Here is a 26,022-nt window from a genome sequence, read left to right on the forward strand (position 1 = left end):
TTGCAACTGTTCTAACTTGTTAGCACGCACTCACGCTGATTTGTGCAGTGACTCATGTCCACATACTGTATCAGAAATTACTGAAGCTCAACCATCTTCAGACAGATGGCAGTGCTGGTTACAAAGTTATTCGAACTGTTTGGTTAAGCATCTGACCTGACAGTAATTGGAGCATCTCCACTCCTGTTGGTGTAATTTACAATAGCGTTGAAGGACTGGTTAATCCACTGCCAGAAGACCACTGCTGGACTAGTTCTTAAAACAAGAAAAAGTGTGTTTTTAAAATGGACATTAACAAAAAAAAATGTTATACCAAGCAGGGCAAGTATGAACCTAAAGAGCTGCTTGACTGTTCTTATTTATCTGAGCAAAGTTATTCTGAAGTACTTCAGCCAATCAGAAACTAGTTTCTTACAGAATACTTTTAAAAACAAACATAGAAACACAACTAAAAACCATAGCAGCAGGCAGTATAATAAAGCACAACCTTAATTAATAGACTACATTTACAGACCTGGTTATTTCTTGTACACACACACACACACACACACACTCCTGCCTTTTAAATCCACTTACTCCAAAATGTTCTTCAGTCTGCTACTGTGACATAATTTTTAACATGTCCTATGAAACTGAAACATTTGTTTGAGTTCAGGAGTCAACGGATGATTTTTTCATTATTAGCTCAAAGCATAAGCAAACATTTTTGCCTCAACTAACAATAAAGATTGATGTTGTACAGGAATGAATGTAAAATCTGTTTCAATATAGGCTCAATGACAGATTCATTTGAAAAAAAAAAGTCTCTGAGACCTCTTCTAAATTGCTTGAATGCTAGTAAGGTGATGCCTCAAGACAGAAATCCTACCTTGAAAGTATTTAAACACTTTAACTGTTGGGGTAGCAAGAAAGCTAAAGATCATGCTCAAGTTCCAAAGCTACTGTCTGAAAATCTGATATGACTGCTATAATATTATCAAGATGGGTGCTTTAAAAATGCCTGTGTGGGGGAGGGGGGTAACTGTTCCACTGTGAATTCTGAGATGGAAAACATCCCATTTATGTGAACAAAGAATATAGATTAGAACATTCTTCCTATTAAATTCAAGTCAATTGCACTTGTGGGGCCTTTTTCAGACAACTAAATATTATGAGTACCAGGTTGCTCAGTGGAAAAGCTCCAGAAGACAAGCCATTAGCAGCGACAAAGGACACAGAGATCAGCAAATCTTTTCCGATTCTTAATATAGACTGCACCAATAATATTTTTTTTCATTGGTTTGGGGTTTTTTGACTGATAGATTCTTTTTATTATCCTTGCAGGGGCTCAATCTTGCTAGCTGACGAATACTCTTGTCCTCAATCCAATAGAACACTTATGCACATCTCATTTGCTTACGTGGGACAACTTACACGCTCAAAAATATTTTGGGGCCAGAACACGCAACACCTTGCAGGATCAAACCGTAGGTAATTTGCTGCTTTCAAATTTTGATCAGAAAGGTCGGGCTATCAAAGGGAATTGCTATTATTGAGGACTAGTTTTTGTCCACAGTGATTCCTTTCAGTGGAGCATGAAAGCGCAAATTTATTTATTTGCTCGGGCATGGAAATAAGGACAGAAAGGAAACCTTGCATTGGTGGTCAGTATGGCTATTAATAGGGTCCAAGACCAAAGACTGATGGCAAGCTGTTGGGAAGTACTGACACAGCAAGTCATTTATACCGATTGAATGGACAGAGAGACAACGCAGAGATGCTACAATAAAGAAACTATATTTGCTGGAGATTTTCAATCCCAAATCTAAAGATCTTTCTTGGATCTTATTTTTTTTTCAAAAAAATCTTAAATCAGAAATCTCAATTTCAAGCAATTCAAATATGCCTCATTATTCCTGCTGCTTTCTAACATCTGATTCAGATCTCAAAGCAACCCTGAACTAATAGCTGGATTCTCTCCATCTCTGTCACTTCTCTTTCCTTTCTCATGTGCATGCGTATCCTTTTACCTACCTACCTTATCTCCCTTTCTTTTCTATCTCATCCTGTTTAGCTCTCAGCATGTTGAATGCATGTGCTCTGCTCTCTGTTATTCAGTGACAGGAAGCATTGCACCTGGATTTAATGACGACAAGGAGATACTATACCCAAAACAGCCACTTCAGCCGGTGTATCACCAGGAGAGGTAGACAGACTAACAATACCTAAATGGTATTTTTGAACAAACACATAGGCTCTCCTTCCATTCTCATGTATGTTCCAGTGGTTCCTTTCTATTCTGAAGGAAAAGTCTGCAAAAGACAAAGGTCTAGATCCTCAGAACTAACTAGTTGTGCTTAGAACAGGGGACCCAAGAAAAGAAGGGGAAAATATGGATGGGGCTGATTCAGCCCCAGGGGAAGTTGGAGCAACCTCAGAGCTGTTCCATCCTATACCAACTGCAACAGTGCCCTAAAAGATGTTTCAAGACCAATGGCCCAAGACCCCTGGAGTGCAAGACACTCCAACCATGCCTCTTCTTTCCCCTGACACACCTCCTCCTGCCTTCTGTGCTGGGAACAGGGAAGGAGTGGGTGCCGTAGAAATGGCTATACCTGCTTTACATCATCCAAGGATTTCCCTTCTGCAAGAACACTCTCCAGCTGATTGTTTAAGAAAGCTTTCTGATCTCTTTGCACTGTCTAGGATCTGGCCAAATGAGACCAGTGTCTTCTGGATTAGTAAATAACTATTGATACAACCTAGTTTTGAATCGGACGGTGTCTCGTAAGGATATGAAGAAAGATGGGAATTAGGAAAAGGCATAAAACAGTGTTCATGGTTATTAGTTCTGTAGGTAAGAATATAATGGAACCTGCATATGAAGAAAGTTACCTTTATTTTTTTCTAGACAACTACTTTGCGGAAGCGGGATGTATGACACTTTCTGGACTACCCTATTTATAGACTCTGTGCCATCTGCTTCTTCATATGCTGTAACAGGCTGCTAATATTGTGAGCATGTTAATGGTTAGTGACTTCTTCGCAAAGTTCACGGCTTTGAATTTTAATATAATGAACCAACACATAAGCCTGTCAAGAGACAGAAGTGTCAGCGATCAACAGCAGCACTGATGGATTTCTCTGACATTCCTAGCTGGGGCTTGGTGGCTAAGATCCTTTTACACAGAACTAGGATATCTTGCAAAACGGCTCTTGCCTTTTCTTGAGGACATAAGATAAAGTGAGGATAATTTTGGAATCCCTGAATCAAATACAATAATGTTATTGCTTCTAACTCCTCCACTGGTTCTTCTAAGAAAAATAATATTATTTCAGAAATAAATAAATAAACTAAAATAAAATTCTAGTGCAAAGACTACTCATAGAAGTTACTAAGACTAGCCTTTGAAAGTAGACTCCACTGAATTTGTGAAGGTTTGGGGTAAGGATAATTCAGGTGCTTTTGAGGAAAAGAGAGGTAATAAAAGGGACATGGGACTGGACGACTGATAAACATCCTTCAGTCTAACACTTACTTTGCAGAGCGCATCCTACATGCCAGATCTCTACAGTGAGAATTCTCAGACAATCTCCTCCTCTTAGTTCTCCAGATAAATCTCCTATATGGATGGGATTTTGGAACATTCAACTTCCTCAGTTAAATGAGGAAAAGCAGGATATTTGGTGAATTATTAGAGTGGGATAAAAGGCTCACCTCACAGCTACTTCTACAGGAAACTAGCAATAAATGCAGGTAAAAGGGATACAAGGACAGAAGAGAAAAGGAGGCAAAATTTTATATTAAAAAAGTATTTATAAAACATCTTTTAAAATATTCGGATGAGCTAACCACATTAAATATTACCTACTTAATTTACTGACAATGTTTGTGTTACATTGGCATCACTTACCTATAAAAGGTCATCATACAACCTGTGATAGTCATGTTCATTGGCACCTGAGCTGACATTCGGCCAATCAAAACCATCTTTTCACCAGTGTCCGGGTGAAAAGCTGAATCATACACATATTTTGCTCTCCATAGTTCATCTTCTGTCAACCCAGGAGCCACAATGCCTTGTCTTGGAAACAAATACAAAAATGTGGTTATAAAATATAGCAATTAGTAAAAACAAACAAATATGGTACCAAAGGACTTTTGGATCAACAGAATAAATTTGAAAAGATAGAAGTGAGTATTGTACTTTAGCTTCTATTGTACTGCATGTTAAGAATCCCACTGACAAGTGCATTTGGTAGACTTGCCTTTACATAGCTTGCTGAAGAAAGAATCAAAATTCCCTGCAATGGTTAGGTACCTTAGGTACCTGATACTGTCCATAACAAACTTCTACCTGTTCAAAACAGTGTAGAGATTTCAGCTATATAACTTCCATTAAAGTCACTAATAATCACACAGACAAAAACCCATGCCCAAGTCTGAAAATTTACCTTCAGGTATCTGAGAAGCTATTTATCTCAAATAATAGAACAAGTAGTCAAAGTTAGCTTTCAGTATTGCTGCCATACCAACTATTTATTGGAATCAGACAGCTCATCCATAGACCAGAGTGCTTTCTTAGCATGGGCTCTCAGACCATGTCGTTTGTTGATTCATAACTCTAGATGCTAATTCATAACTCCAGAAACATAAATATCACATATACTTGGCATTACAAGAAGATACAATAGAATACCTAAAGGAAGCGATATTGCTTTGAAAATGTTTAAAATATTTCATTAGATGGATATAATCACCTGTTGATATGAGTGACACTTAGCAAACCACAATCACTTAAGGTCCAAGAAAAAAACTGTCATTATTACTGATGGCCAAAAATATCCAACTATCATACCTGTAATCATGCACGATTTTTCTTGCATTTTCTAGTTGTTCATTAGGTAATAAAATATTCCTGGGATCTGTTACAGTAAAGAAATGATTGGCTCTTCCAACAAAAGTGCTTTGATCCCAACGGGGTTCCTTGATATTAATGTTTAATGGTATATCTGCTGACATTTTCATGAACTCTATGTGCAAAGAAAAAAGATTTCAGTTTGATAATTCTTGTAATAATGTACCGAGAACCTCTAAGGGTGTAATCTTGCCAGGTGCCAAACACTCTAAAATTCCATTAAAAATCCTAAATGAGCAAGTACATACTTTGAATGCAATGCATTTATCCCATATGCTTTCCACAAACAACAAAGCTGTCAGTCACACGAGGAACAAGTGCAAGTTGATCTGAACATACATATATATTTCTACATTCCTTCTCTTAAATAGCTGCACAGTAAAAGAATGGTTCTCAGAAGATGAGTAACCGAAGAGCAGAATTTTACTGATAATAGCCTCACAAAATAATGGATAATGCAAAATACTAGTTCAGTATTTGCTTTACTTGAATTAATTATGTATTCTCGCGACACTCCACCAGACTGGAATAAGGGGACTTAAAGAGAATTAAAAATGAAATGTTTTGAGAAGACATGCTTTAAGTGAGTTGAACTATTCTTCTACCACTGTATTTTGTGAGAAAGCCTGTAAAAAAATTCTGGAACAGCAAAACAAAATTAAAGTTAGAAACACACAATACAATATCTTTTACTGTAGATTATTCTTTATTTTAAAAAGTGTTACCCAGCAATCCATAATACGAAGAAGGTGTGCCAGTTTTCCTAGGCATAAAGGCCGGGAAGAGCACCTCTGCCAGTTAACCTCACAGACCTAGCAGTGTTCTGCCACCTCAGTAGAACAGGGTAACTTATTCATAGTTTGCAGTAATAATAGTTGCTTCCACACCAAGACCAAATATCATCTGCTCAACCATTCATTCTGTCTAATCACTAAATAAGTATATGGAAAATGCTAATGAATAATGATTGGTTGGGGTTAATAAACAAATTTATACATCTAACTGAGAAGTGATGTTAAAGACAAACCACTGTGTTTCTTAAGGGCCTATATGGGACCATAAAAACAATGTTTTTTCAATACATTTCTAAACATGAATTTTTAAACTGTACGATATTCTGTCTAGTATTGAAAACAACCACAGACTTACAGACTTCAGTGAAAAAGAAGAGAAAAGCAAACAGATACAATCCACTATGTGATCAAACACAAGACCTTGAGAGAATGACAGTTTCACTGTAGAGACACTATGGCAAAAGCAGACAAAAGATCATATCAGCAAGAGCACATGCTCAGCTCCCACTGATGTCACTGGGAATGGAGCATGTCCGTGTCTATAGGGGCTAGGGCCCAGAAAATTAAAAGTTTTCTGACTGTAAAACAATTTTAGCATCCTGATGAAAGAAGGCAGTTCCTAGTATAATACAGGCTGTATCAACTATAGCATTGTTAAAAGTGGATTTCTACAATCTGTTCAATGTTCTGAAACAAATAAAAAACCCAAAACAAACCACCAAAGTTAATTAGACTTAAGAAAAGGAAAAATGTTTTGTGAGAATGATATTTGTACTGTTGTCAGGAGAAACCAATACACTGTGTACCAGTAAGATCTAGTTAATAGTTCAGGTGAAGTTCCAAAAGTTAAGACTTTTAATTGTTAAAATGCCAAACTTGAAGATATTTGCATCCCTGTTGGGTTCATTATTATCTAACTGGAGCTTCAAGATTCTATCAGATGAAAATTAACTATATAGTGTGATTTTGATTCAATAATTGTTCAAAATTAACTTGTACAGGTAGAGTAAATATAAATCTATATTGCAAAATCCCATTAAAGAGAAGACACACCATTAAAGTTCATGATAGGGCCTTGTTATTTATATGAATATTTTCATAGCCTGATCTACAAACACCTTTTTAAGGGTCACTCAAGAGCCATAAACATAACCAGATATGGATAAGTTTTAACAGGATTTATATAGCTAGAGAATTGATAAAAAGAAATTTCCAAAGTTTTGTCTGTACAGTAATTTATATCAGTCTTCCCCCTCTGTCATCATAACGTGAGAAATGGAGAAGTTTGGTATTAGGACAAAATCTTTAAAAATATCAGATCTAGGTCAGTTAGAAATATTCTAATGTTAAAGCAGAATTTAAAATAAACTAGATAGGTCAATAAAAATAACTTTTAAAATAGCATATTTTAAACACTGATCTTCAAATTATCCCTGATATGGTGCAACACTGAAACTTGGCCCAAATATATTTTAAAAGACAAGCCTTTTCTATACAGATCTTGGCAGAGTAATAACCTAGTGTGTTTTATATTTTGTACTGTATGAGACATAAAGCATAGGAAAAAAGTGATCCCCCTGTGACAGAATGTACCCCTATATTCACATGCCTACACACTACTGTAATAATTGTTGTACAAGGCATGTCTTGTAAGGTATCATTTGAAAACTCATAATTTGCTGGTGAATACTGACCTGATAAAATATGTGTGGCAACATTGTATGTGAAGTTATAAGATTCCACTGTATGGCGTTATTAATACGTATTCCAAACTGAGGTTGACAAATAGGTCTGTCTCAAAAATACTTAATTTGCATTTATATAGTAAACAGAGTCATCAAGCAGGAAGGGAAACAAAGGAAGCTCAAACAGGTGAGAAAAAAGCAGCAGGGAACATCCTTCCCCCTGGACATTTTGTCTCCAGGTACCAGCTGGAAATGTTTTTTCAAGTGGGGGACTGGCATCATAAAAAGGAGGGACAAACACTCCATGGCACCCGTCTCGCTCTCCCTGTCCATTGCATTCAAAGCACCTGAAGCACCAAAGGAAGCAAAAGTTGTATTCTGGGAGAAGGGGTCCTGACCTAAGAAGTCTGGTCAGTAAAACTGCTGAAAGCATGTGGTGAGAAAATTTTGCTTTGAATTTAACATAGTTTGTTAAGTTAGGCATCAGTTGTGTTTTACTTTTATTTCTCTTGTAACCATTTCTGACTTTTATGTCTCATAACTTGTACTTACTTAAAATCCTTCTCTTTGTAGTTAATAAACTGGTTTAATTGTTATATCTAATCCAGACTGTTTAAACTGAAGTGTTTGGAAAACTCCATTTGGGGTGGTGACTTGCGTGCATATTATTTCCATTAAAGAAATAACGGATTTCATTTAAACTTGTATTATCCAGGAGAGAGCTGGGCAGTACAAGACATACATTTCTGGGGGGAAATTTAAGACCGGGAGTGTGTTGGGGTCACCCTGCATTACAACAAAGGCTAGTGAGAGCCAGAGTGTAATTCAAGTGTGGCTGGCATGCTGCAGTTACACACAGACACTCAGGAAGTGACTTGCATGCCGGAAGGCTATTTGTGAGTAGCACAGATTGGAACTGCTTCAGCAAGGCATCATAAAGCACCCAAGATTGCAGAGCAAGGGTGGCACAGCTGCTCATTAGTCTACACTGTAGTAGAGTATGTCACAAATTCCACACGGCATTCTTTCATATTCTGATCAAAGACAAGTCAAATACTGATTGTGAGAAAATTAGTGAATACACTGGAGTTCAGCAATTAAACTTGGGTTGTCGTGTTACTGAACCTGGATAGTTCTGTGAGAACAAATTCTGATGAGTATTTTCATTTTAACTTAGCTTCTTTTTTTACTTAGTTGATGCTTGCTCGCTAATGGATAAAGATCAGGCACAAATTATGAAAGCTGTTTGAATTGCATTTGACTATTTGATCAAAATTAGATGTGTAGAGAAAAAAGTATAAAAAGAAGCACTTTATTACACAACTTGTAAAAACGTCTTCAACATACGAATTTTACACCAAAACAGAACTAGTCCATTCATGAAAGGTGGAGAGGTTAACACATCCCACAGACATGAACGGTTACTCAAAGTCCTTTTTTCCACCTCAAGAGCACTTTGGAAGCCTTTGGAAAAGCAATTAAGTTATCTACAGATAGAAATTTCTTGGTCTTCTTCCTATCCTAAGGAGCCCAAAACAGCAAAAGGTTGTGAGAGATATAAAGTGCCACCCATATTCATATTGGAGATTAGGAAGCTGATTTAGACCACTGATGCTATTGGTTAAAAAACCTCAGAGTCCTTGGAATCAAGAAATTAACCACTTGCGAAAGTCAGGCCCGGATCCACAAAGGGACTTTTAGGTACCTAGAAAATCACTGGAATCTACAAACCCTGGGTTAGGCCCCTAGACTCCCTATACAATAGATGAGGAAACATAGGTGGGATCCACAAAAGCCCCAGCACTCTAGGTCAGAAGTGACCTAAGCTAGCCAAAGGGAGATACCTTTCTTTATAATCTTTAGACCAATGGTCAGAGTACTCACCCTGATTCAATTCCCCCCCTCTGCCTGAGAAGATATTTGAAAAGGTGTCTCTCACCCCTCCTCCAGGTGCCTCACTAAGGCAGCTAGGTGCATGCCCAGAGGCAGAAACTTGGGTGCCTACGTAACTTTTACAGTGAAAATGTAGGCAACGACTGAGCCTAGGCACTCAAAGAGTTAGGCAGCAGCCAAGTGCGGGTTTTGTGCATCACAGTAATACCTAAATCTGGGGTGTAGGCCCCTAAATCCTTTTGTAAATATGTCATGGGGACTACAAATTTATTTTGTAAACAAAGTTAATACTGAGAACTGATGGCTGTGACAAAGATATTCCCTCTCCATGCACTTATGTCGAAAAGATTTTTTAAACTATAAGATATTCAGGGAAAGGGCTTTGTCTTCCTTTATGTCTACACAGCATCTAGAACCTTTAGAATGCTTTTATAATTATTTATTATTTAAATTACAATGAAGGCCTAGTGGTCACACACCATGCATAGCTTACTACATTTCACATATTATGAAAGACACCATACTTTTCTAAGCTTTAATCCCCACAAGACCTGTCACTGAGATTCTGCCCACGTTTATCTCCTACCAAAATCAATGACTGTTGGCACACACGTGAAGGCAAAATTGGCTCCAACTAATCTTACCAAGTATGCAGAGCAGCTGTGTTATACATGACATTTAATAGTGGAAAAAGAAGAATTGGCAAATACAATTCATTTGGCTTTCCAGAACAGAATAGACAAAGTCCATCAGAAGAGGTTTTGAAGGAAACTAAGTAGTCAACGGAAGCAAAGTTCTGTCATGGATTAGAAAGAAACTGGTTGAAAGACAGGTAACAGATTAGGAGTCACCTTCCAGCACAGTAAATGGTTAACAGTGGAATGACCCAATGATCCATACAAGGACCAACACTGTTAAATAAAACTTGTTAATGACCTTGATGAAGTCATAGTTTGTTCCCACTTACCTTAATACTATTCCTTTATGCATGTCCCTGATAATTATACACTATTTCTTTCAGTTAAACAACCATTCTTTAGAAGAAAAAAAGGTTTGAGTTTATAGTGTTTTCAATCTAAATAAAAACAAATCATCTCCTGTCATGATATAATATTTTTACATTTAGTCTATACTGTCAAACACAGAAGATTGAAATAACAAAGCCATTACATTAAAAAGATTTCTGTTTTCAGCCAGTTCCAAGATTATCCTTTAACAAACATTCTACTGTGCTAGACAACAAATCTTATTACTGACTTAAACATCAGTCAATACTTGATTGCTATCCTGCTAAAAATTCATAAACAAAGTTTACAGTATGCATACATATTTCTCCTGGTCAGGAACCACATGTATTTTTGTTTCTAGTCCCCTAATTTATTCTGGCACTAGAAAAACTGTAAATTGTATAAATAAATAGACACTTTTTTGTCCTGGTAGTGCAGAGGTTAGCAGTATAAAGAGGTATTCACTCAAAGGCTGCAAACATCTGACTAAACAAAAACAAAAAGCACAAATCATGAGTGCATATTGTAGCCAGTGAACACTACTGTCTGATGCTTTAAGCCTGTTTTCCTGGTTTATACTCTTAATGTGTTAAGATCATTTAAGCATCTAAATGTTTCTCTCGACAAGTGTTATTAGCCTAGCTATTTTACAACAGGAGGTCTGTGATGCACTGCTTGTGCAATGCTGTTTTAGGAACGTTGTTACTGTCTCAATAAACAGAAGCCTCTGCTGTCACAGGTCATTTCAAAGACTCGCAAAGCAGTTCATGTTCTCACATCTTTTATTTAGACAATTGCATTGGATTAAGAGGTTGGATTATTTGGCAATAAAGGCAAAAGAGCTATTCTGAATGCTGGCTTTGTCAAAGCAAAGTGTGCCAAGGTCTTTCCAACAGATGGGACTTGAAAAAAATCACATGACCTAAATGTGAAATAGAACACAAACTTGTGAAACCCGAAAACATAAAGATGAAATAAAGACACACAGTTTCCAGTAATGATTAGGGCACATGAAGAGTTCCCACTGACCTAACTGGGAACTGCTCACTTGCAGCAGAATTCACTATTGGTCCCCAGATAAAAAAGGTTTATCTACTGCAGTTGATGCCCAACACCTATTAGCCCGAGAGCTACATCTTCTTGCCAAGGTTAAAAGTACTAGTGCCACCACTCCTTTTCAGGCCAGAGCCTTGCAGTTTAAATGGCACCTTTATGTGCTGATTGTTGTTGCAATTCTATATTGTACTCATAATAATCAACTTTCTATTTAATACAGTTTTATTACCTAGCTGAATAACAGAAAACAAAATTTGTTGTGTGTAATTATTCAATGGCAGGTTTCAGAGTAACAGCCGTGTTAGTCTGTATTCGCAAAAAGAAAAGGAGGACTCGTGGCACCTTTAGTCTCTAAGGTGCCACAAGTACTCCTTTTCTTTTTATAATTATTCAATGAATTTCACAAGTAGTCATCAAATGATATATTCACTAAATATCCTTTGACCAATTAAGGAGTCAGTCTAATACTGCATAGGAGTATAGGTCAACCGAATTATTCAATAATTACCAGTGAACTTTTAAAAATATAGTCACTTATTATTGTACCAGCTCTACTTACTACCTCTTTCTTCCTTTCTGTCATAACTTCGTTCCATTACGAACTTCACTTTTTCCTTTTCAGAGAGAGATCCAGGAAAGTGGGGATTTTTCCAAGTACCGTAAATATATTCAAAACTACTGTATATTTACTAAAATAAGTAACCATAAACCAGGGGACTCAAAGAGCACTAACACTGTTGGCCAAACGTACTGTAAATATAGTTTCAGTACATGTTAAATATACAGATAACTTACATTATCTCTCATATTTCAAAGTTCCACAGTCAGTTTACACAAGAGAAGCTCAAAGTCCCCCAGGATACTAGAAGGATAATAAAACCAATTCAATATGCGGGTGGGAGGTTGGGGACTCTACTTCTATTATTATATTGGAAGGGAATCTTAGTTAGGAGACAGCACTGTCTCTTTGCATTTTTTTTAGAGAGAGTTGGCAACCTTCCTTCACCAAAAAGCGGAACACCTTTCTAATTCATGAACTTCAAAAGAAACAAGTTGGCACAATGACAGGCTTTTTACAAAGGTACTTTGAAATGCTGAAGGTACTCTTCATGATAACTAAGTAACTGCTAATAGACCAGTAAAATCTAATAATACTTTACTTTTATACAGTGACTTTCAACAAGGTTCTCAAAAGACCTTTGACAACACTTATCAGGTTTCTCAACACCTCTGTGAGGTATCATTTCCCCCATTTTAAAGATAAGGACACTGAGGCAAAGCAGTAATATCTTGCTCATGGCTACAAGGCAAGTCCGAGCCAAGAACAGAACCCAGAATGTCTGAATACTAATCTTTAACCATCTCTGCTACAGCAGTTACTTACATACTCTATGACAGTGGTTCCCAAACTTATTCCACCGCTTGTGCAGGGAAAGCCCCGGGCGGGCTGGGCCGGTTTCTTTACCTGCCACGTCCGCCGGTTCGGCCGATCGCGGCTCCCAGTGGCCGCGGTTCGCTACTCCAGGCCAATGGGAGCTTCTGGAAGTGGCGTGGGCCAAGGGACGTACTGGCTGCCGCTTCCAGCAGCTCCCATTGGCCTGGAGCAGCGAACCGTGGCCGCTGGGAGCTGCGATCGGCTGAACCTGTGGACGCGGCAGGTAAAGAAACCGGTCCGGCCCGCCAGGGGCTTTCTCTGCACAAGCGGCAGAACAAATTTGGGAACCACTGCTCTATGATAGTGTAGTAAATAAATTCTCACAAATTATCCAGTTGGGGGAGGGAGGGAAGGAAGAAAAAGAATTCCCACTTGTCATCTAATGTGCTTTACAGATTGTTAATTAGCATGTGGAAATAAACTGAGTCAGCCCACAGAGTGCATCAAAAGCATCTTATGCTCTCTTGGTCCTGCCTTACTCAAAAAGGGCGCACACATTAAGCGTTAGCTGAAACTTCCAAGCAATTTTCAAGAGGACCAAAAGTAATTAAGCAAGACTCAGTGCCACTGATATCATTAGGTATCAATTTGATCTCTGGGAGATGTATCAATTAAGCATAAACTGGTACTTTATTTTAGGAATTTTAATAGGTAGACTATTGATACTGATGCAGGTGATTCTACCAGATCCACGTAGGTAATGTTTGATCATATGTGAGAAACTTGTCTGGCCAAATCATTATACAGTAGGGGCAGATACATTTTACTAAGAATAAAATACTGCTTAGAAAAAGAGAGGGGGGAAAAGAATAAATCCTGCTACTTCCATATGTTGAGACCCAGCATGTTGTGTATCTAAATTGTACTCTTTCCAAGCTTCCTGGGGCATGTGCTGTACCTTCCTTTAAATTCTATATAGCATCAACAATATTACCAGCATTCAAATAATAAATAAAAATGTAAACCTACATTAATAAGAAACACAATTAATTATCTGTTCATTGACTAACAGTTTAGTACAATTTTCAGATTTTGTTAGCTTGTAATGTACAGTAAATTGAAAGAAGCCAATTTGACCTGTTTCATATATTTAAGGTAATGAACTTTTGCTTTGATTCACTGTTGCAAATAGCTCCTTTTTAATCTCTAACACTTAATGTGATGAATTCTTCCACAGTGCTATATAATCTTTCCCATATTTAAGAAAGAGGTCTACAAAGAGAAGCTGTATTCATTTCAAAGTGTCATTTTGTTTTACAAAGGTACTGACATTTACATAAGGTTCACACAGTGCCAGGGACTGTACACAAAATCTTCTGCTGCATGAATGTTGGTTTAATCATCAAAGTAATGCTAACATTGTAAAGTTACGCATTCATTTAAATATTAGTGTTTCTTCTGATCATACAACCAGCACTAAAGTGACGGGAAAATATCTAGAATTTCCTTGAGAGGTGTGGAGCATGTAAAATTTTAAGTCAGCTTCCATCCTGCCAAATTCAATAGGCCAAATTCAGAGGTGAACTGTAAGTTACTGACTTATAAGTGAGAATACGCAAGCCTGAACTCCTGTAATTTACACAAGGAGGTTAAGATCTATAGTTGTAAAAGAAATTAACAAGGGGTATAATGTGTCTGTTAAAGTAGGACCCTCTCTGTGTAAATTACACTCAGACACTTTTGCATCCACAAACACCCTTCATATGGGAATGAGCCACCTCTATCAAAAACAAGTGTTTACATTTTCCTTGAGGATGAATGTTCAAATGACTACAAATTAAATAAGATGAAGAGGGCCAACAACACTGTTTCATTTGATAGACTGATTTAAATCAAGGCTATTGAAATTGCAATTTTAATCACCAAGTGGAAAGCCTCGATAAATCATCAACTGGAAATGGAAAAGTGGATTAAACTTATTTTCTAAAGAAAGACGCACTCCCATTGGTTGATCTGACCATTAAAACATATTGATTTACAGCTAAACAGAACCTTTACACTAGATTTGGCCCATCTTTTTGCTACCTAGGAGGGTACACTATAACTATATATATTTATTTAAGCAATTATATAGTTTAATATTTTCAGATTCTTATTAATACATACATTTTTAGTATGTTAGAAAATGGCAAATGATATATTGCCTATTTACTAGTTAATTAACATTTTGATCATGATTTGCATCAAGCTGCATTAGGATGGTAACTGGAATTTAATTAAACACACAAAACAGCATATAAGATTATTTTGATTAAACAAACTAACCTTAAATATTTTGGATACATAAACATCAGGTTTTTTTCCATGTGCTGGAGAGTAAGTTTCCATGCTGGGTGGGGTTATAAATATTCATAATTTGAGAACTGAGTCAAATCAGAGCTCCATTAGGGCGAAGCCAAAAAAACAGGAGTATGAAACCACCCAGGTTGGCTCAGTGGATGATCCTAACGAGATACCTGGTGGTGTTTCCTGGAATTAGAGGCTGGGCCCCTATGATGACATCAGAGTCTTGTACCCACCAGCACAAGATCAAACTCTACTGTCTATTGTGCCATATTCACAAAGCTTGATCTCAAAAGTTAAATGTTTTCCCCCCGATTCTTTCTTTACATAGAAAAGAAGCCTTGAACTCAAAGTTTTGATAGATGCTCATGGATTCAGCATATTTATTTTTTATTTAAAATGTTTAAGAAATAATAATATTAGGCCCTAGCATATTTTAAAGAGGTGTATTTTTAAAAAGAAAAAATAATTTAACAAATTAAAATAATCTGATTTAATAAAAAAATCTGATCTTTGTGATTTTTTCAAAAAAATATCGATTTTTATTCACCGTCACATTAACTTAATGCACCAAGGAAAGAATGATAAATTTCATGGCAGAGAATGTTCATTACTTATCTTTTAAAAATTATTGTAACACCATATTTTTCATTACTACAGGTAAAACATTTCAAAATGTTAAATGATTCATGAACAATGAAAACCAATGACAATTATGTTCACCATTTTTAGCCCCAATCCTGCTTGGAGCTCGGTGTGGGCACAACTGTCAGTCCACATGGAGTTCAGTGAAAGATGGGGAACTTAATTAGCAGCTGCCTAAGAAAACAAAGTTTTCTTCCCCCTCTGGATTTTTTTCTGTTTATGGTATATTTGGCAGATGCACAAATCTTGAGAAAATAAAAGCAAGTATGAAAAATCTAAAATACATCGTATCATCCAGTAATGTGATGGATACAATCCAAGGAGCAAAGAAGACAGTTTGTATCAAGTGAAAACGCATTGATTCAAGATAATTCTATATACTTCAGACAATAAATTTATCTGAGTGTAATGAAACCTTAAGTCCTCTTAACACATAAAGAGCAATAGTGTAAGTAGCCCACACTTTGCAGTCACCTAAGAGTTGAAAAAGAGGCTGCTAAGCTTTCTGATTTCACAGTGGAAAGCACTGTTAAAATGGTATACACCTAACAAAGAGCAAGGATATTTCCTTGTCTTGCCAAATTTACAAACTTTTCACAGAAATATTTTTGACATAGTAGTATTGTCCTTGGTGCTATTGGGATTGTAAAATCCCAATTTTTGTTTTGTTTTGCTGGTTGGTAGACCATCTGTTAACAACAGAGAGGTAGATGCCAACAGTCTGAATGGAAAAAACAGTTCATGTATTTCTTTCCTGTTCTGCATAACTTATCATCCACGGTTAGTAAATAGTGAAGATGTACATAAAATCCCATACAAACTAAACTATACAAGCCAAGTGTTTTAACAAATACTTTGGAAACTATCCCTATACTTAAAGATACTCCTATATACAAAAAATACTTCAACTGTGAAGCAAGAAATGGGAACTGTCCACAAAGGTATTTTTATCATGGCTATTTTTAAATGTACTGAAGATGCCCTACTTAACTGGAAGGCATAATTCTCTTTTCTGGTGAAATAATGAGCCTGCAGCCAAAGATCCTTTGAACTGGTACAATACCTTGTATTCATGCGGTCTTGTAACAGTATTTTAATCAGCTCTATCTTAGTCAGATACATTAATTTTCAGAAGCTAGTTTTAAATTACCCTAGAGGAATGCCAGACTTAACCAGTCTGAAGGCACAAAAATCCAACACCAGAAGTGATCAAATAAATTTTATAACAAATTATGTAAGACCTGATTCTGATTTCACTTACACCAGTTTTCCATTTGTTTAACTCCACTCCAATGGAGTTACTCCTGATTTATACTGTGATCAGAACTATGTCTTTAGTGATACAAAATCTGTACCTGAATATTACGACTAATAAAATTGTCCAAAAAAAGAAAAATAATGAACATTTTGGTTACATAAAATTAAGATAACTCAGGAAATCAGATAAATGCAATGAAAAGTTTTTAAAGGGAGCATGCATGGGAAGTAAATGAACGAATCTTGTAAAAAGATTTCAGCAGCTACAGCCATCTGATGAAGCCAGAGCTCAACAGCTATCAAATCATTTACTGCTCTTTTTTTGGCATCTTATTTTATCACCTCCAGAGATTACATTATTTAATAAACACCATCAGAAGTGGAATAATCTATTTAATAAGAGTATTGAATCAATAGCGCCACAACATTTTCATCCCTGAGGCTTCAAAATCTGAGAAAATTAAACACAAGCAGCACAATTATCTCATCAGGTATTCAACTTCCAGTTATTGTCAGCATTCCTTTTCAAATAGCTCATGAGCAGAGATGCTGAAAAACAAAATTAATTATGCAGACATGTCAACTATTTACATAATTCACACTGAACAGTCAAGCTGAAGTGATTGTCACAATGCAAGGACATGCACTATGGGAAAGTATTAAAAACCCCAAAGATATTTTTGTATAACACAGTTAAACAGTTGCTTCTGCTGTGGATATATAAACATGTATTTTTTTATTTGTTACTTTTTGACAATAAAATTTTTTCACTGATTCCAGAAACACAACACACCCACCACTTGAATTCAAAGTATATTTACTTTTTAATAAAACTCAGACATATAGATCCAGATGGTTCTAATCCAGAATTCAAGATTATGAGGAAAAATATCATAAACAACAATATTTATTAAGCACTTTTCACTTATAGATCTCAGAATGCTTCATGAAAGAAGGAATCATTATCTTGAATTTACAGATAGCGAAATTGAGTCACAGAGAGGTTATATGGCTTGACGGCGTGTCAAAGGACAGAGAGAAAGGCAATGACAAAATTGGAAATATAAACTAGGTCTCCTACAACAGTGTCATCCAGTGGTCAGGTCCAATGTCCTATCCACTGGACCACATTGCCTCCAGATTAAGTTAGTTGGGTAAAAAAACTTCTCCTATGTCAGTTTAGTCTAACTTTAATACAATCTTAAAGATGTTGTTAAGAAAGAAGTCAGATGCATAAAGTTATGTATAACTTTCTCTCCTGCATCTCTTCCTCCTCCTTTGTCTACATTATGTTCCATTTAGGCCCAGGTCTTGCAAACAATGACAAACAGACATAATTTTAAGTGTGTGAGTAGTTTCATTGGTTGGGACGAGGGATGCCATAGTCCTGCAAAAACAAACAAACAAACAAAAAAACCAAAACCCCAACAACAACCCATGCCTGTGCTTAACTTGATGCACTGTGAGTAGTCCATATGCAATTCTTAGCAGAATCATGGCCTCAGATTAGACTTCTCAGATGTGGGCCCTTATCTTCATATATAGTTAGGTGTGCATGGCACTTTAGAAGACATTATAAAAGATGTTTGTGCATAACAGATTAGAACTCTTTAAGGGACACTCTCAACTCATTTTTTAATTGGCTAATTTTTTAAAATCAGTTTTTGACAGAAACTTCATTTAATAGTTTTTATCTTTTCTGATCCCCTACTGGTATTTAGGAGGGTAATTTGAAGGGGCATCTAAAAGCAATACTACCAAACACACTCAAGTTTGCCCCTTCTGACTTACTCTCTGATAAGATGGAAACATCTGCAATTTTTTTTCAAGTGTCCTGTACCAAACTTAATGGGGAATAAATTTTAAAAATATCGTAAGAAGTGACAGCGTCCTCCCCTGAAAATGAAATCACAAACCAGAGCAAAGTCTAAACAACAGTTTTTAGTACAAAGGCTACTGTTAGTTTTACCATGGGATCAGCAGCAGCGGGAAGACTTTAAACTTTGTTTAAAGGATAACAACAGTAGCTGCAACGGGTCTGAAAACTGCACGTTCAGAAGTCATCAGGAATTAAACTCTCAACTGTAATGTTTCAAAGTTCACTTTTTCCTTTATTAAATGTAAAATGTTCTATAGCTACTTTGTAACCTGAAGCAAGAGTCACAAACGAAGCAGCAACTATATGTGATTCAATTAGTCACAGATTAGATGAGGTTTTGAAGGGTGATACACTTGGTAACTTTTTTACTCACATTAAAATACAAATGAAAAGCACTGAATTTAGCTGTAGTCAGAATTTAAGATTTTAGAACATTTTAAATTGTACTGGTTACTAAAATCACAGTGACAAATTCATTAACTCCTGGGTGAGCAGAAATCTTCTCTGTACAAGTGTTACCAGTTTCTGCAGAATCCAAGTGTTCATTGAATAAAATAAAAATAAAATAAAGTTTCCAGACCGTATAATTGTGAACATAAACTTCTAAATGTGAACCAAGTATAAACTGATGCAGTGATGCCTTCCTAACTCTACAGATGGACATCTCTAGCTCCAGAGTAAAAAGGGGACATCTAATGTTATTATGATGGGTGGGCGGGACGGTTCCAACACTGCTAATGATTGAGGAGGCAGCGTTTATGTACAATGGGGACTGCCACCTCCAAAACCTTAGGCAAAGGCACTAGTGGGGGGGCAATAATCCCAGACGAGGGATCTGCTGAATTGGTGTCAGCAAAGCCTCCTCCCCCCCAACCCTTCTGCTTTGTAGGGCCTCCTTATTCAAGCATTCTCTGCTGTGCTGGCAGACAGGGGACCCACTGTTTCTCTCCTTCACTCTATCCAACATCCCCCTGATCCTCAGCCTGATGCTCCCTGGTTTTGAGCAGAATGAAATCCAACAGAATGGCCCCAGATGCCTGTCACCATAGCAGCAGGCTTTGTTAATAAGCCAAGGGTCTTCCTGCCACTCCAGCAGAGGACACTGTGTGTCTGACCAGCATAAATTGAATGGGGAGGAGGCAGGTTGTGTGGGAGGTCCAGCTTTAACTGGAGAAGCAGAGTGCTTCCAGAGAAAGACTAGCAGGGATGTATTTGACCTGCATGAGACAGGGAAGGAACCCGCATGGAGTATAATAAAAAGCAAACATTTCCCCCCTTGAACCTGCAACCGGTGTCCAGTGGCAGCGCTACGGGAGGCAAAGCCTCCCCTGGCCTATTATACCTGCCACCTATGATGCTAGGTACATTTTTCAAGCCCTGTGCAACCTCGCCCATCAGAATGGGAGATGGCATGAAAACAAACTGCTGTGATGCAAAAGCTCATTTAAGCTAATAGCAGTAGCTATTAATTTGAGCCAACACCCTTATAATTTATTATGATGCGCCAAACATCACAGCATGATTTATAAGGATGCTAATGCTATAAAAATTTGCTAACCATTCTCAGTACCTTAATTTTGAAATTAACACACTGCCCTTTCAAGAACATAAGAACGGCCCTACTGGGTCAGACCAAAGGCCATCTAGCCCAGTATCCTGTCTTCCGACAGTGGCCAATGCCAAGTGCCCCAGAGGGAATGAATAGAACAGGTCATCATCAAGTGATCCGACCTTGGTCACCTTTTTTGCGTATGTCTACACTAGAATTAAAGACCTGCGGCATGGCCATGGCTGGCCCAGGTCAGCTGACTCTGGCTTGGGCTGCAGAGTTAAAGATCGCTGTGTAGATGTCCGGGCTTGGGCTGGAGTCTGGGCTCTGAGACCCCTGGTCCCTACCTCATTGGATCCCAGAGCCCAACACAGCAATTTTACATCCTTGCAGCCTGACCCCGAGTCAGCTGACCCAGGCCAGCCACAGGTGTTTAACTACTGAGTAGACGTACTCTTTTTGGGTAGTCTCAGTCTTGTCCCCAATGGATATGGATTATCCTTCCCCCAGACCTGAAAATGCCCATCACAATGACGTGTCTTTTGACAGTTTCTGTGGAGTAGCCAAGCCTGAAGACCCTGGGGACCGAACTACTCCCTGCCACCTGGAAAAGGTGACCCCTCTACCTCAAGGCTGAGGCAGTCTGACAAGGCAATGATGGGGCGGCACACACTGCAACTACTCCTACTGTAACTGTTCTGATGATAAAAAGACTTCAGGCTCCAGAGACATCAGGCCAACACCTCTCATTTTGAGTATCATTAGTGCTAGTTTGTTTTAAGGGAGGATAATTTTGGGGAGAGGAGCGTCTTTACATGATGCCAAATTTTCAGCATATTTCAGATTTATCTCTGTCATTTAGCAGTGCTGTTCCCTCTCTGCGTTATGCTGGCAGCCCCAGTTTAAAAAGATGATAACTAGGAGTCAGCAGCAGAGCAAGATAGTGAGAAAGAAAATTACAAATGAGTAGCCAGATTTTTTTCTCCCCTAAAATAGCATTTGCTGGTAAATATCCGTAGAAACCAGAAAGCTTTGATTGCAAATGTCTACTTTCCCAAGGGCATTAATAAAAACACATCACATGCTAGCACCAGCCCCTCCCATCACAACACCACTACCACATAGATTTATAAGGCAAAAAGTCAGTCCTGTTTGTAGCCTAGCAACAAAAGCTGTAGTCTGTGTTAAATGGATAGGGCCTGCTGCTGAGACGGCTCCTCAATACAGCAGCCATCTTTGGTGTGTAACTTGGAGGGAGATTTCATCATTCTGCACTGAAGCCACTTCCAGATGTTAGAGGTTTGCAGCAGCAGCAGCAGCAGCCAGCTCGGCAGCGTGCTGTCAATTTACAACCCCTCCTCTGATCCCTGCCGCCCCTGAACCACGCACATAGGCATTCACCACACATTTCTCCCCTGTTTTTTCAAAGAGCTTCTTTGTTAAGGAACAGTTATTTCAAACTCTTCATTTCATCCCCAAAGGCAACTATGATTGCCTCTTCCGGAGGGTTAATGCGTTTTCTTCCCCTTATCTATGTCAACAGGAAACTGAAGCAGGGGTTATTTCTCTTTATCTAGACACTCAGGTGGCCCTCATCGTGGTACTTTTCCCCATTATAACGCATCTTTTCCGGAAAGGATTGAAACTGAGGATCTTTATTGTGCCTAGGTATAAATCTGTGTCCCCACCCCCCCGCCTCCTTAATGCCCTCATCTTGATTATACATCCCTCCCCAAGCCGGGTGCATTAGTCGAGTCCGTATAGGTGGGGTGTACACGAGGAGCAATAGATCCAGCACAGAGGAACCCACCGGTCCCCCTGGGCATGCTACTAGCCAACCCTGGAGGGTACGGGCCAAACACGGACCCCCCCCCCGCTCACTCTGCAATGTCATGCCTATTTATTAATTGGAGGGGGGGTTCCAATCTGGAGGGAGGTTGCTGCATTAGGGGTGACCCCCAGGCCTCCCTCTTGCTTGGAGGGGAGGGACTCTGCATTTGGATTTACCCCCCCCTCTTCCCCCAGGAAGCTGCCACCCAGTCACCGGTCTTTTGGGGATGCGATTGCCCGGGAAGGGGCTCGCTGCAGTGGGGGCTGCCCGGCAGAGGAGCCCCCAGTCCGCCGCGCGTGGAGGGGGCTGCGGCAGGAAGCTTAACCCGCCCGCCCCCGGGAGGCTGCCCCAGCGCCCCGGGGATGGGGAGGGCAGGTGGCGTTAACCCTTGCGGGGTTCCCGCTGTCGCGTACTCACCGCGCCCGCCGCTCCGCACAGCCCGCCGCCGGAAGAGAGTCAGCCAGTGCCGGGCAGGCGGGAGCGGGAGGCGGGCGCCCGGCCCGGCGAGGGGAGGAGACGAGACGAGACGAGCGGGGGAGGGGGCAGGCCCCGGTGGAGACGGGGGCAGCAAGGCCGGAGCAGTGGGGCAGGAAGGGGGAGGGGGAAGCGGATGGCGGGGAAAAGCTGGGCGGGGCAGGCAGCCGGGTGGGTGGGGGAAATCATTGGTATTAGCCGTAGCTTGTTATATCTGTTCTGTAATGAGGCCCCTCGGCAGCCCCGGGGGGGGGGGGGGGAGAGGGCACTGCCCTTCCCCCGTTCCCTGCGCCGCCCCAAACCCGGTGAGAGGTTGGCTAAGCACAGTCCCTGCTCCGCTCCCCGCCCGCGGGGCTGGAACAATGGGTAGAGCCGGGGTGCTGGGAGCCAGTGACCCGAACTGTCAACCCTGTGGATGATGTAAAACACGTCAAGCCGGGGGGTGCGGCGGCGCCCTCAGCATCCCTCGGTCCAGCACCTACCCTGCCCGCCCATCCCCGTGAGGCCTGTAGGGTGCCCGGGTCCGAGAAGGGCCCCATTACAATCATCTTTCCACAATTAAAGTTTTGCAATTTTGAAGGTGTCATTTCAAAATCTGACACTTGCCTCCAAAGCAACGCTGGCCTGGGAGACCTGGAACAGCCAGAAACCTCGCTAGGGTTTGTTGTTATTATTTTTTTTAATACATGCAATTATCTGTAATTAAAATGAACAAGGTAAATTCAAAATTATATTTGTAGGTCTTCAGGTACTTGAAGCTGTGCTAAACAAAACATTAATTTTCGTTAAACATTCAAACAAAAGATTAATTTTCAACTGATTTAGATGACAGGTTTCAGAGTAACAGCCGTGTTAGTCTGTATTCGCAAAAAGAAAAGGAGTAGTTGTGGCACCTTAGAGACTAACCAATTTATTTGAGCATCAGCTTTTGTGAGCTACAGTGAGCTACAATGCATCCGATGAAATGAGCTGTAGCTCACGAAAGCTCATGCTCAAATAAATTGGTTAGTCTCTAAGGTGCCACAAGTCCTCCTTTTCTGTTTGATTTAGATGAGTTACTCACACTTCTGTGAAGTCGTGTGTGTTAGCTTTTCTTGAAACATTTGCTTCTAAGATAAATCAGATCTAGATATATAGGTCCAGGATCTAATCAACACTTCAGGTGTTCAAAGCTCATACAGTGAATCCCCAAATATGTATTTGCACTTCTGTGCTGCAGCAAATCAGGCTTTCTATTGCAAGGCATGGGTATCTGCCTAGCCCTTCCACACTCATCAGCATGGTAGCTGTGTGCGCTGGTATGGCATTTTAAGGCTGCTCAGGAGGAGACATGTTCTGCCCCCACTGATTTCCTATTGTAAGTTTGCTCATAAGGCCTGCATTGCATTCACAAGTTTCTTATTGAATTCCTCCTTGATGTTAAGTAGTCTGAGATTGCCAGTATGAAAAGGGCAGAGGGGACATCAGGACAGTTCACCTTGTGCCAGCCCTGTCAGGCAGAATACTTACAGGCTAGCAGATTTCAGTTTAACATAACGTGAAGCTGCTGGGATATCACATGTCACATGTAATGCTCATGCAGGGGTACTTCCGATTGTGAGACACCTCACCACCTGCTCTTAGTGTGGAGAGTCTTGCCTAATGCCTGCTGTCGTTCTGTTCCCTGAAACCAACAGCCTCTGGTCACAGCCAAGCACCCTCTTGCAGGCTAGTGACAGACACATATCAACATCCTAGCCCTGCTGTCGTATCCAGCCAGTGTCACAAGACACTCACAGCAATAACAAGGTAAGCTGTCTTCAAAGAGAGAGCGTGCACACTGCTTAGCTGGCACAACTCAGGATCAGATCCTTTATAACAGCACAGCACTGGAATCTACTTAAAGTGAAAACAAATGTAACCCTTCTGCCCGTCAGAGTTGGCAACAACAAGGGCCGGGTTCAGTATCTAGGGGTTCCATTCCAATAACACAATGCAAAACAGGCTCGAGCCCCCACCCAGTGACCTGGGACAAATATATACCACCCCTGCTGGGCGCCTCTAAGAGGCAATACTTCCCCTCTTGCAAGCAAAGAGTCTGAGTGTAGCAAGAGCCTTTTAATAACAGAGAGAAACAATGTGGCATTATGTTGGGGAAACACCACCAACAGGATTCATAACACAACCCATGAGCAAAACCCATCCCAAGCAAATTTGGGCCGTGTTCTTTCCCTTTGGTTCTTGAGTCCAGCAAACCAAAAGTCACCCAAAGTCCCCAAAGTCCAACAACCCAAAAGTCTCTGTCCCTGGTCAGTGCAGAGTTTGAAAGTTTATCTGCAGAGCTTTACCTCCCAGCCTAGGTGGAAATGGGAGGGCTAAGGGGCACCTTACGTGGTCTGAAGCTGATTGCCCCACCCGTCCGTGGGGCTCTGCTCCGCTCTAACAGCTGACCCACAAATCGCTCTGCTAGCACCCCTCCCCCCCCACGGGAGCTGCTCCAGACATCCCAAAAATTGCTCTGCAATATATCTTCAGGCCCCCCCACTACTTAACACAACAATCAGTGATTTCAGCTTTGTCATGATTTCAGCTTGTAGTAGGGTAGCCTCAGTGCTGGTGCAGCATTGGCCCAAAGTGAATTGAGCTCAGCAGCCTGTAACTAAACTCCTAATGGAACAATACTGGCTCTGAAATTCCACAGGGGGGGGAGGAGGGGAAGAGTGGGGAGAAGAGGGAAGAAAGGAAAAGGAAGAAGAGCAATTGGCATGTAGGACCCTCATCAGGGACTCATACCACCATATTAATACTTGTCCCCAACCTCTCTCTCCATTCACAGAGTTTTGGAACCCATGTCCCTTGCCTAGCGAGTGCTACTTAGTTGATGGCGAGTCCCTCCACCATAACAAAAAGCCAAGTACAGTTGCACTGTCTTTGATTCACATAATCAGGATAATAACAATTTATTCATCCTGCCCCAATAACAGAGAAACTGGCGATCCCACAGCAGCGAAAGTGACCATTTCGGCAGCTATGGGCTCATGCTAGGCGAGGTGAGTGTGCCTATGCAAATGAGATCAGCCCCTGAAGTTCTTTTCCACCACTTGCCACAACTCACCACCAGATGTCAGGGTGGAGTTCATCCTGACTCTGCTTACACAAATATGAGTTTATGTGCTGTGATAATGCACCTGTTTCATCACATGAGGGCTCAGCATTTCTCTCTCTGGCATTGGAGTTGTGGTATTACTTCACATTGGTTTGTTTACAATATGGACAGGGTTAGCCCAAGGGACTTCTTTAAACAAACAAAAAAATACATTTCCCAAATCCCACTGGGTTTTCCCAAATCCCACTGGG

General features: G+C 39.9%; 1 protein-coding gene across 5 annotated transcripts in view; it reads right to left on the reverse strand.

Annotated features, from left to right (window-relative positions):
• SFXN1 (sideroflexin 1) overlaps positions 1-22,829 on the reverse strand; it is a 42,963-nt gene extending 20,134 nt beyond the window's left edge. For 2 of the 5 annotated variants that reach the window (XM_073355766.1, XM_073355768.1), the window contains exons 1-4: positions 22,630-22,819; positions 4,839-5,013; positions 3,894-4,064; positions 157-255 (exon numbers count right to left, since the gene is read on the reverse strand). In XM_073355766.1, the coding sequence (XP_073211867.1) occupies positions 157-255; positions 3,894-4,064; positions 4,839-5,008 (440 nt within the window). In that variant the 5' untranslated portion in view covers positions 5,009-5,013; positions 22,630-22,819. Of the gene's footprint in view, positions 1-156; positions 256-3,893; positions 4,065-4,838; positions 5,014-22,629 lie in introns of all 5 variants that reach the window. The other 3 variants (XM_073355765.1, XM_073355769.1, XM_073355767.1) reach the window with 3 other exon arrangements.
• Between the last annotated feature and the right edge of the window lie 3,193 nt (positions 22,830-26,022).

Source organism: Lepidochelys kempii, chromosome 8, assembly GCF_965140265.1.
Source record: "Lepidochelys kempii isolate rLepKem1 chromosome 8, rLepKem1.hap2, whole genome shotgun sequence".
Lineage (NCBI taxonomy): Eukaryota > Metazoa > Chordata > Testudines > Cheloniidae > Lepidochelys > Lepidochelys kempii.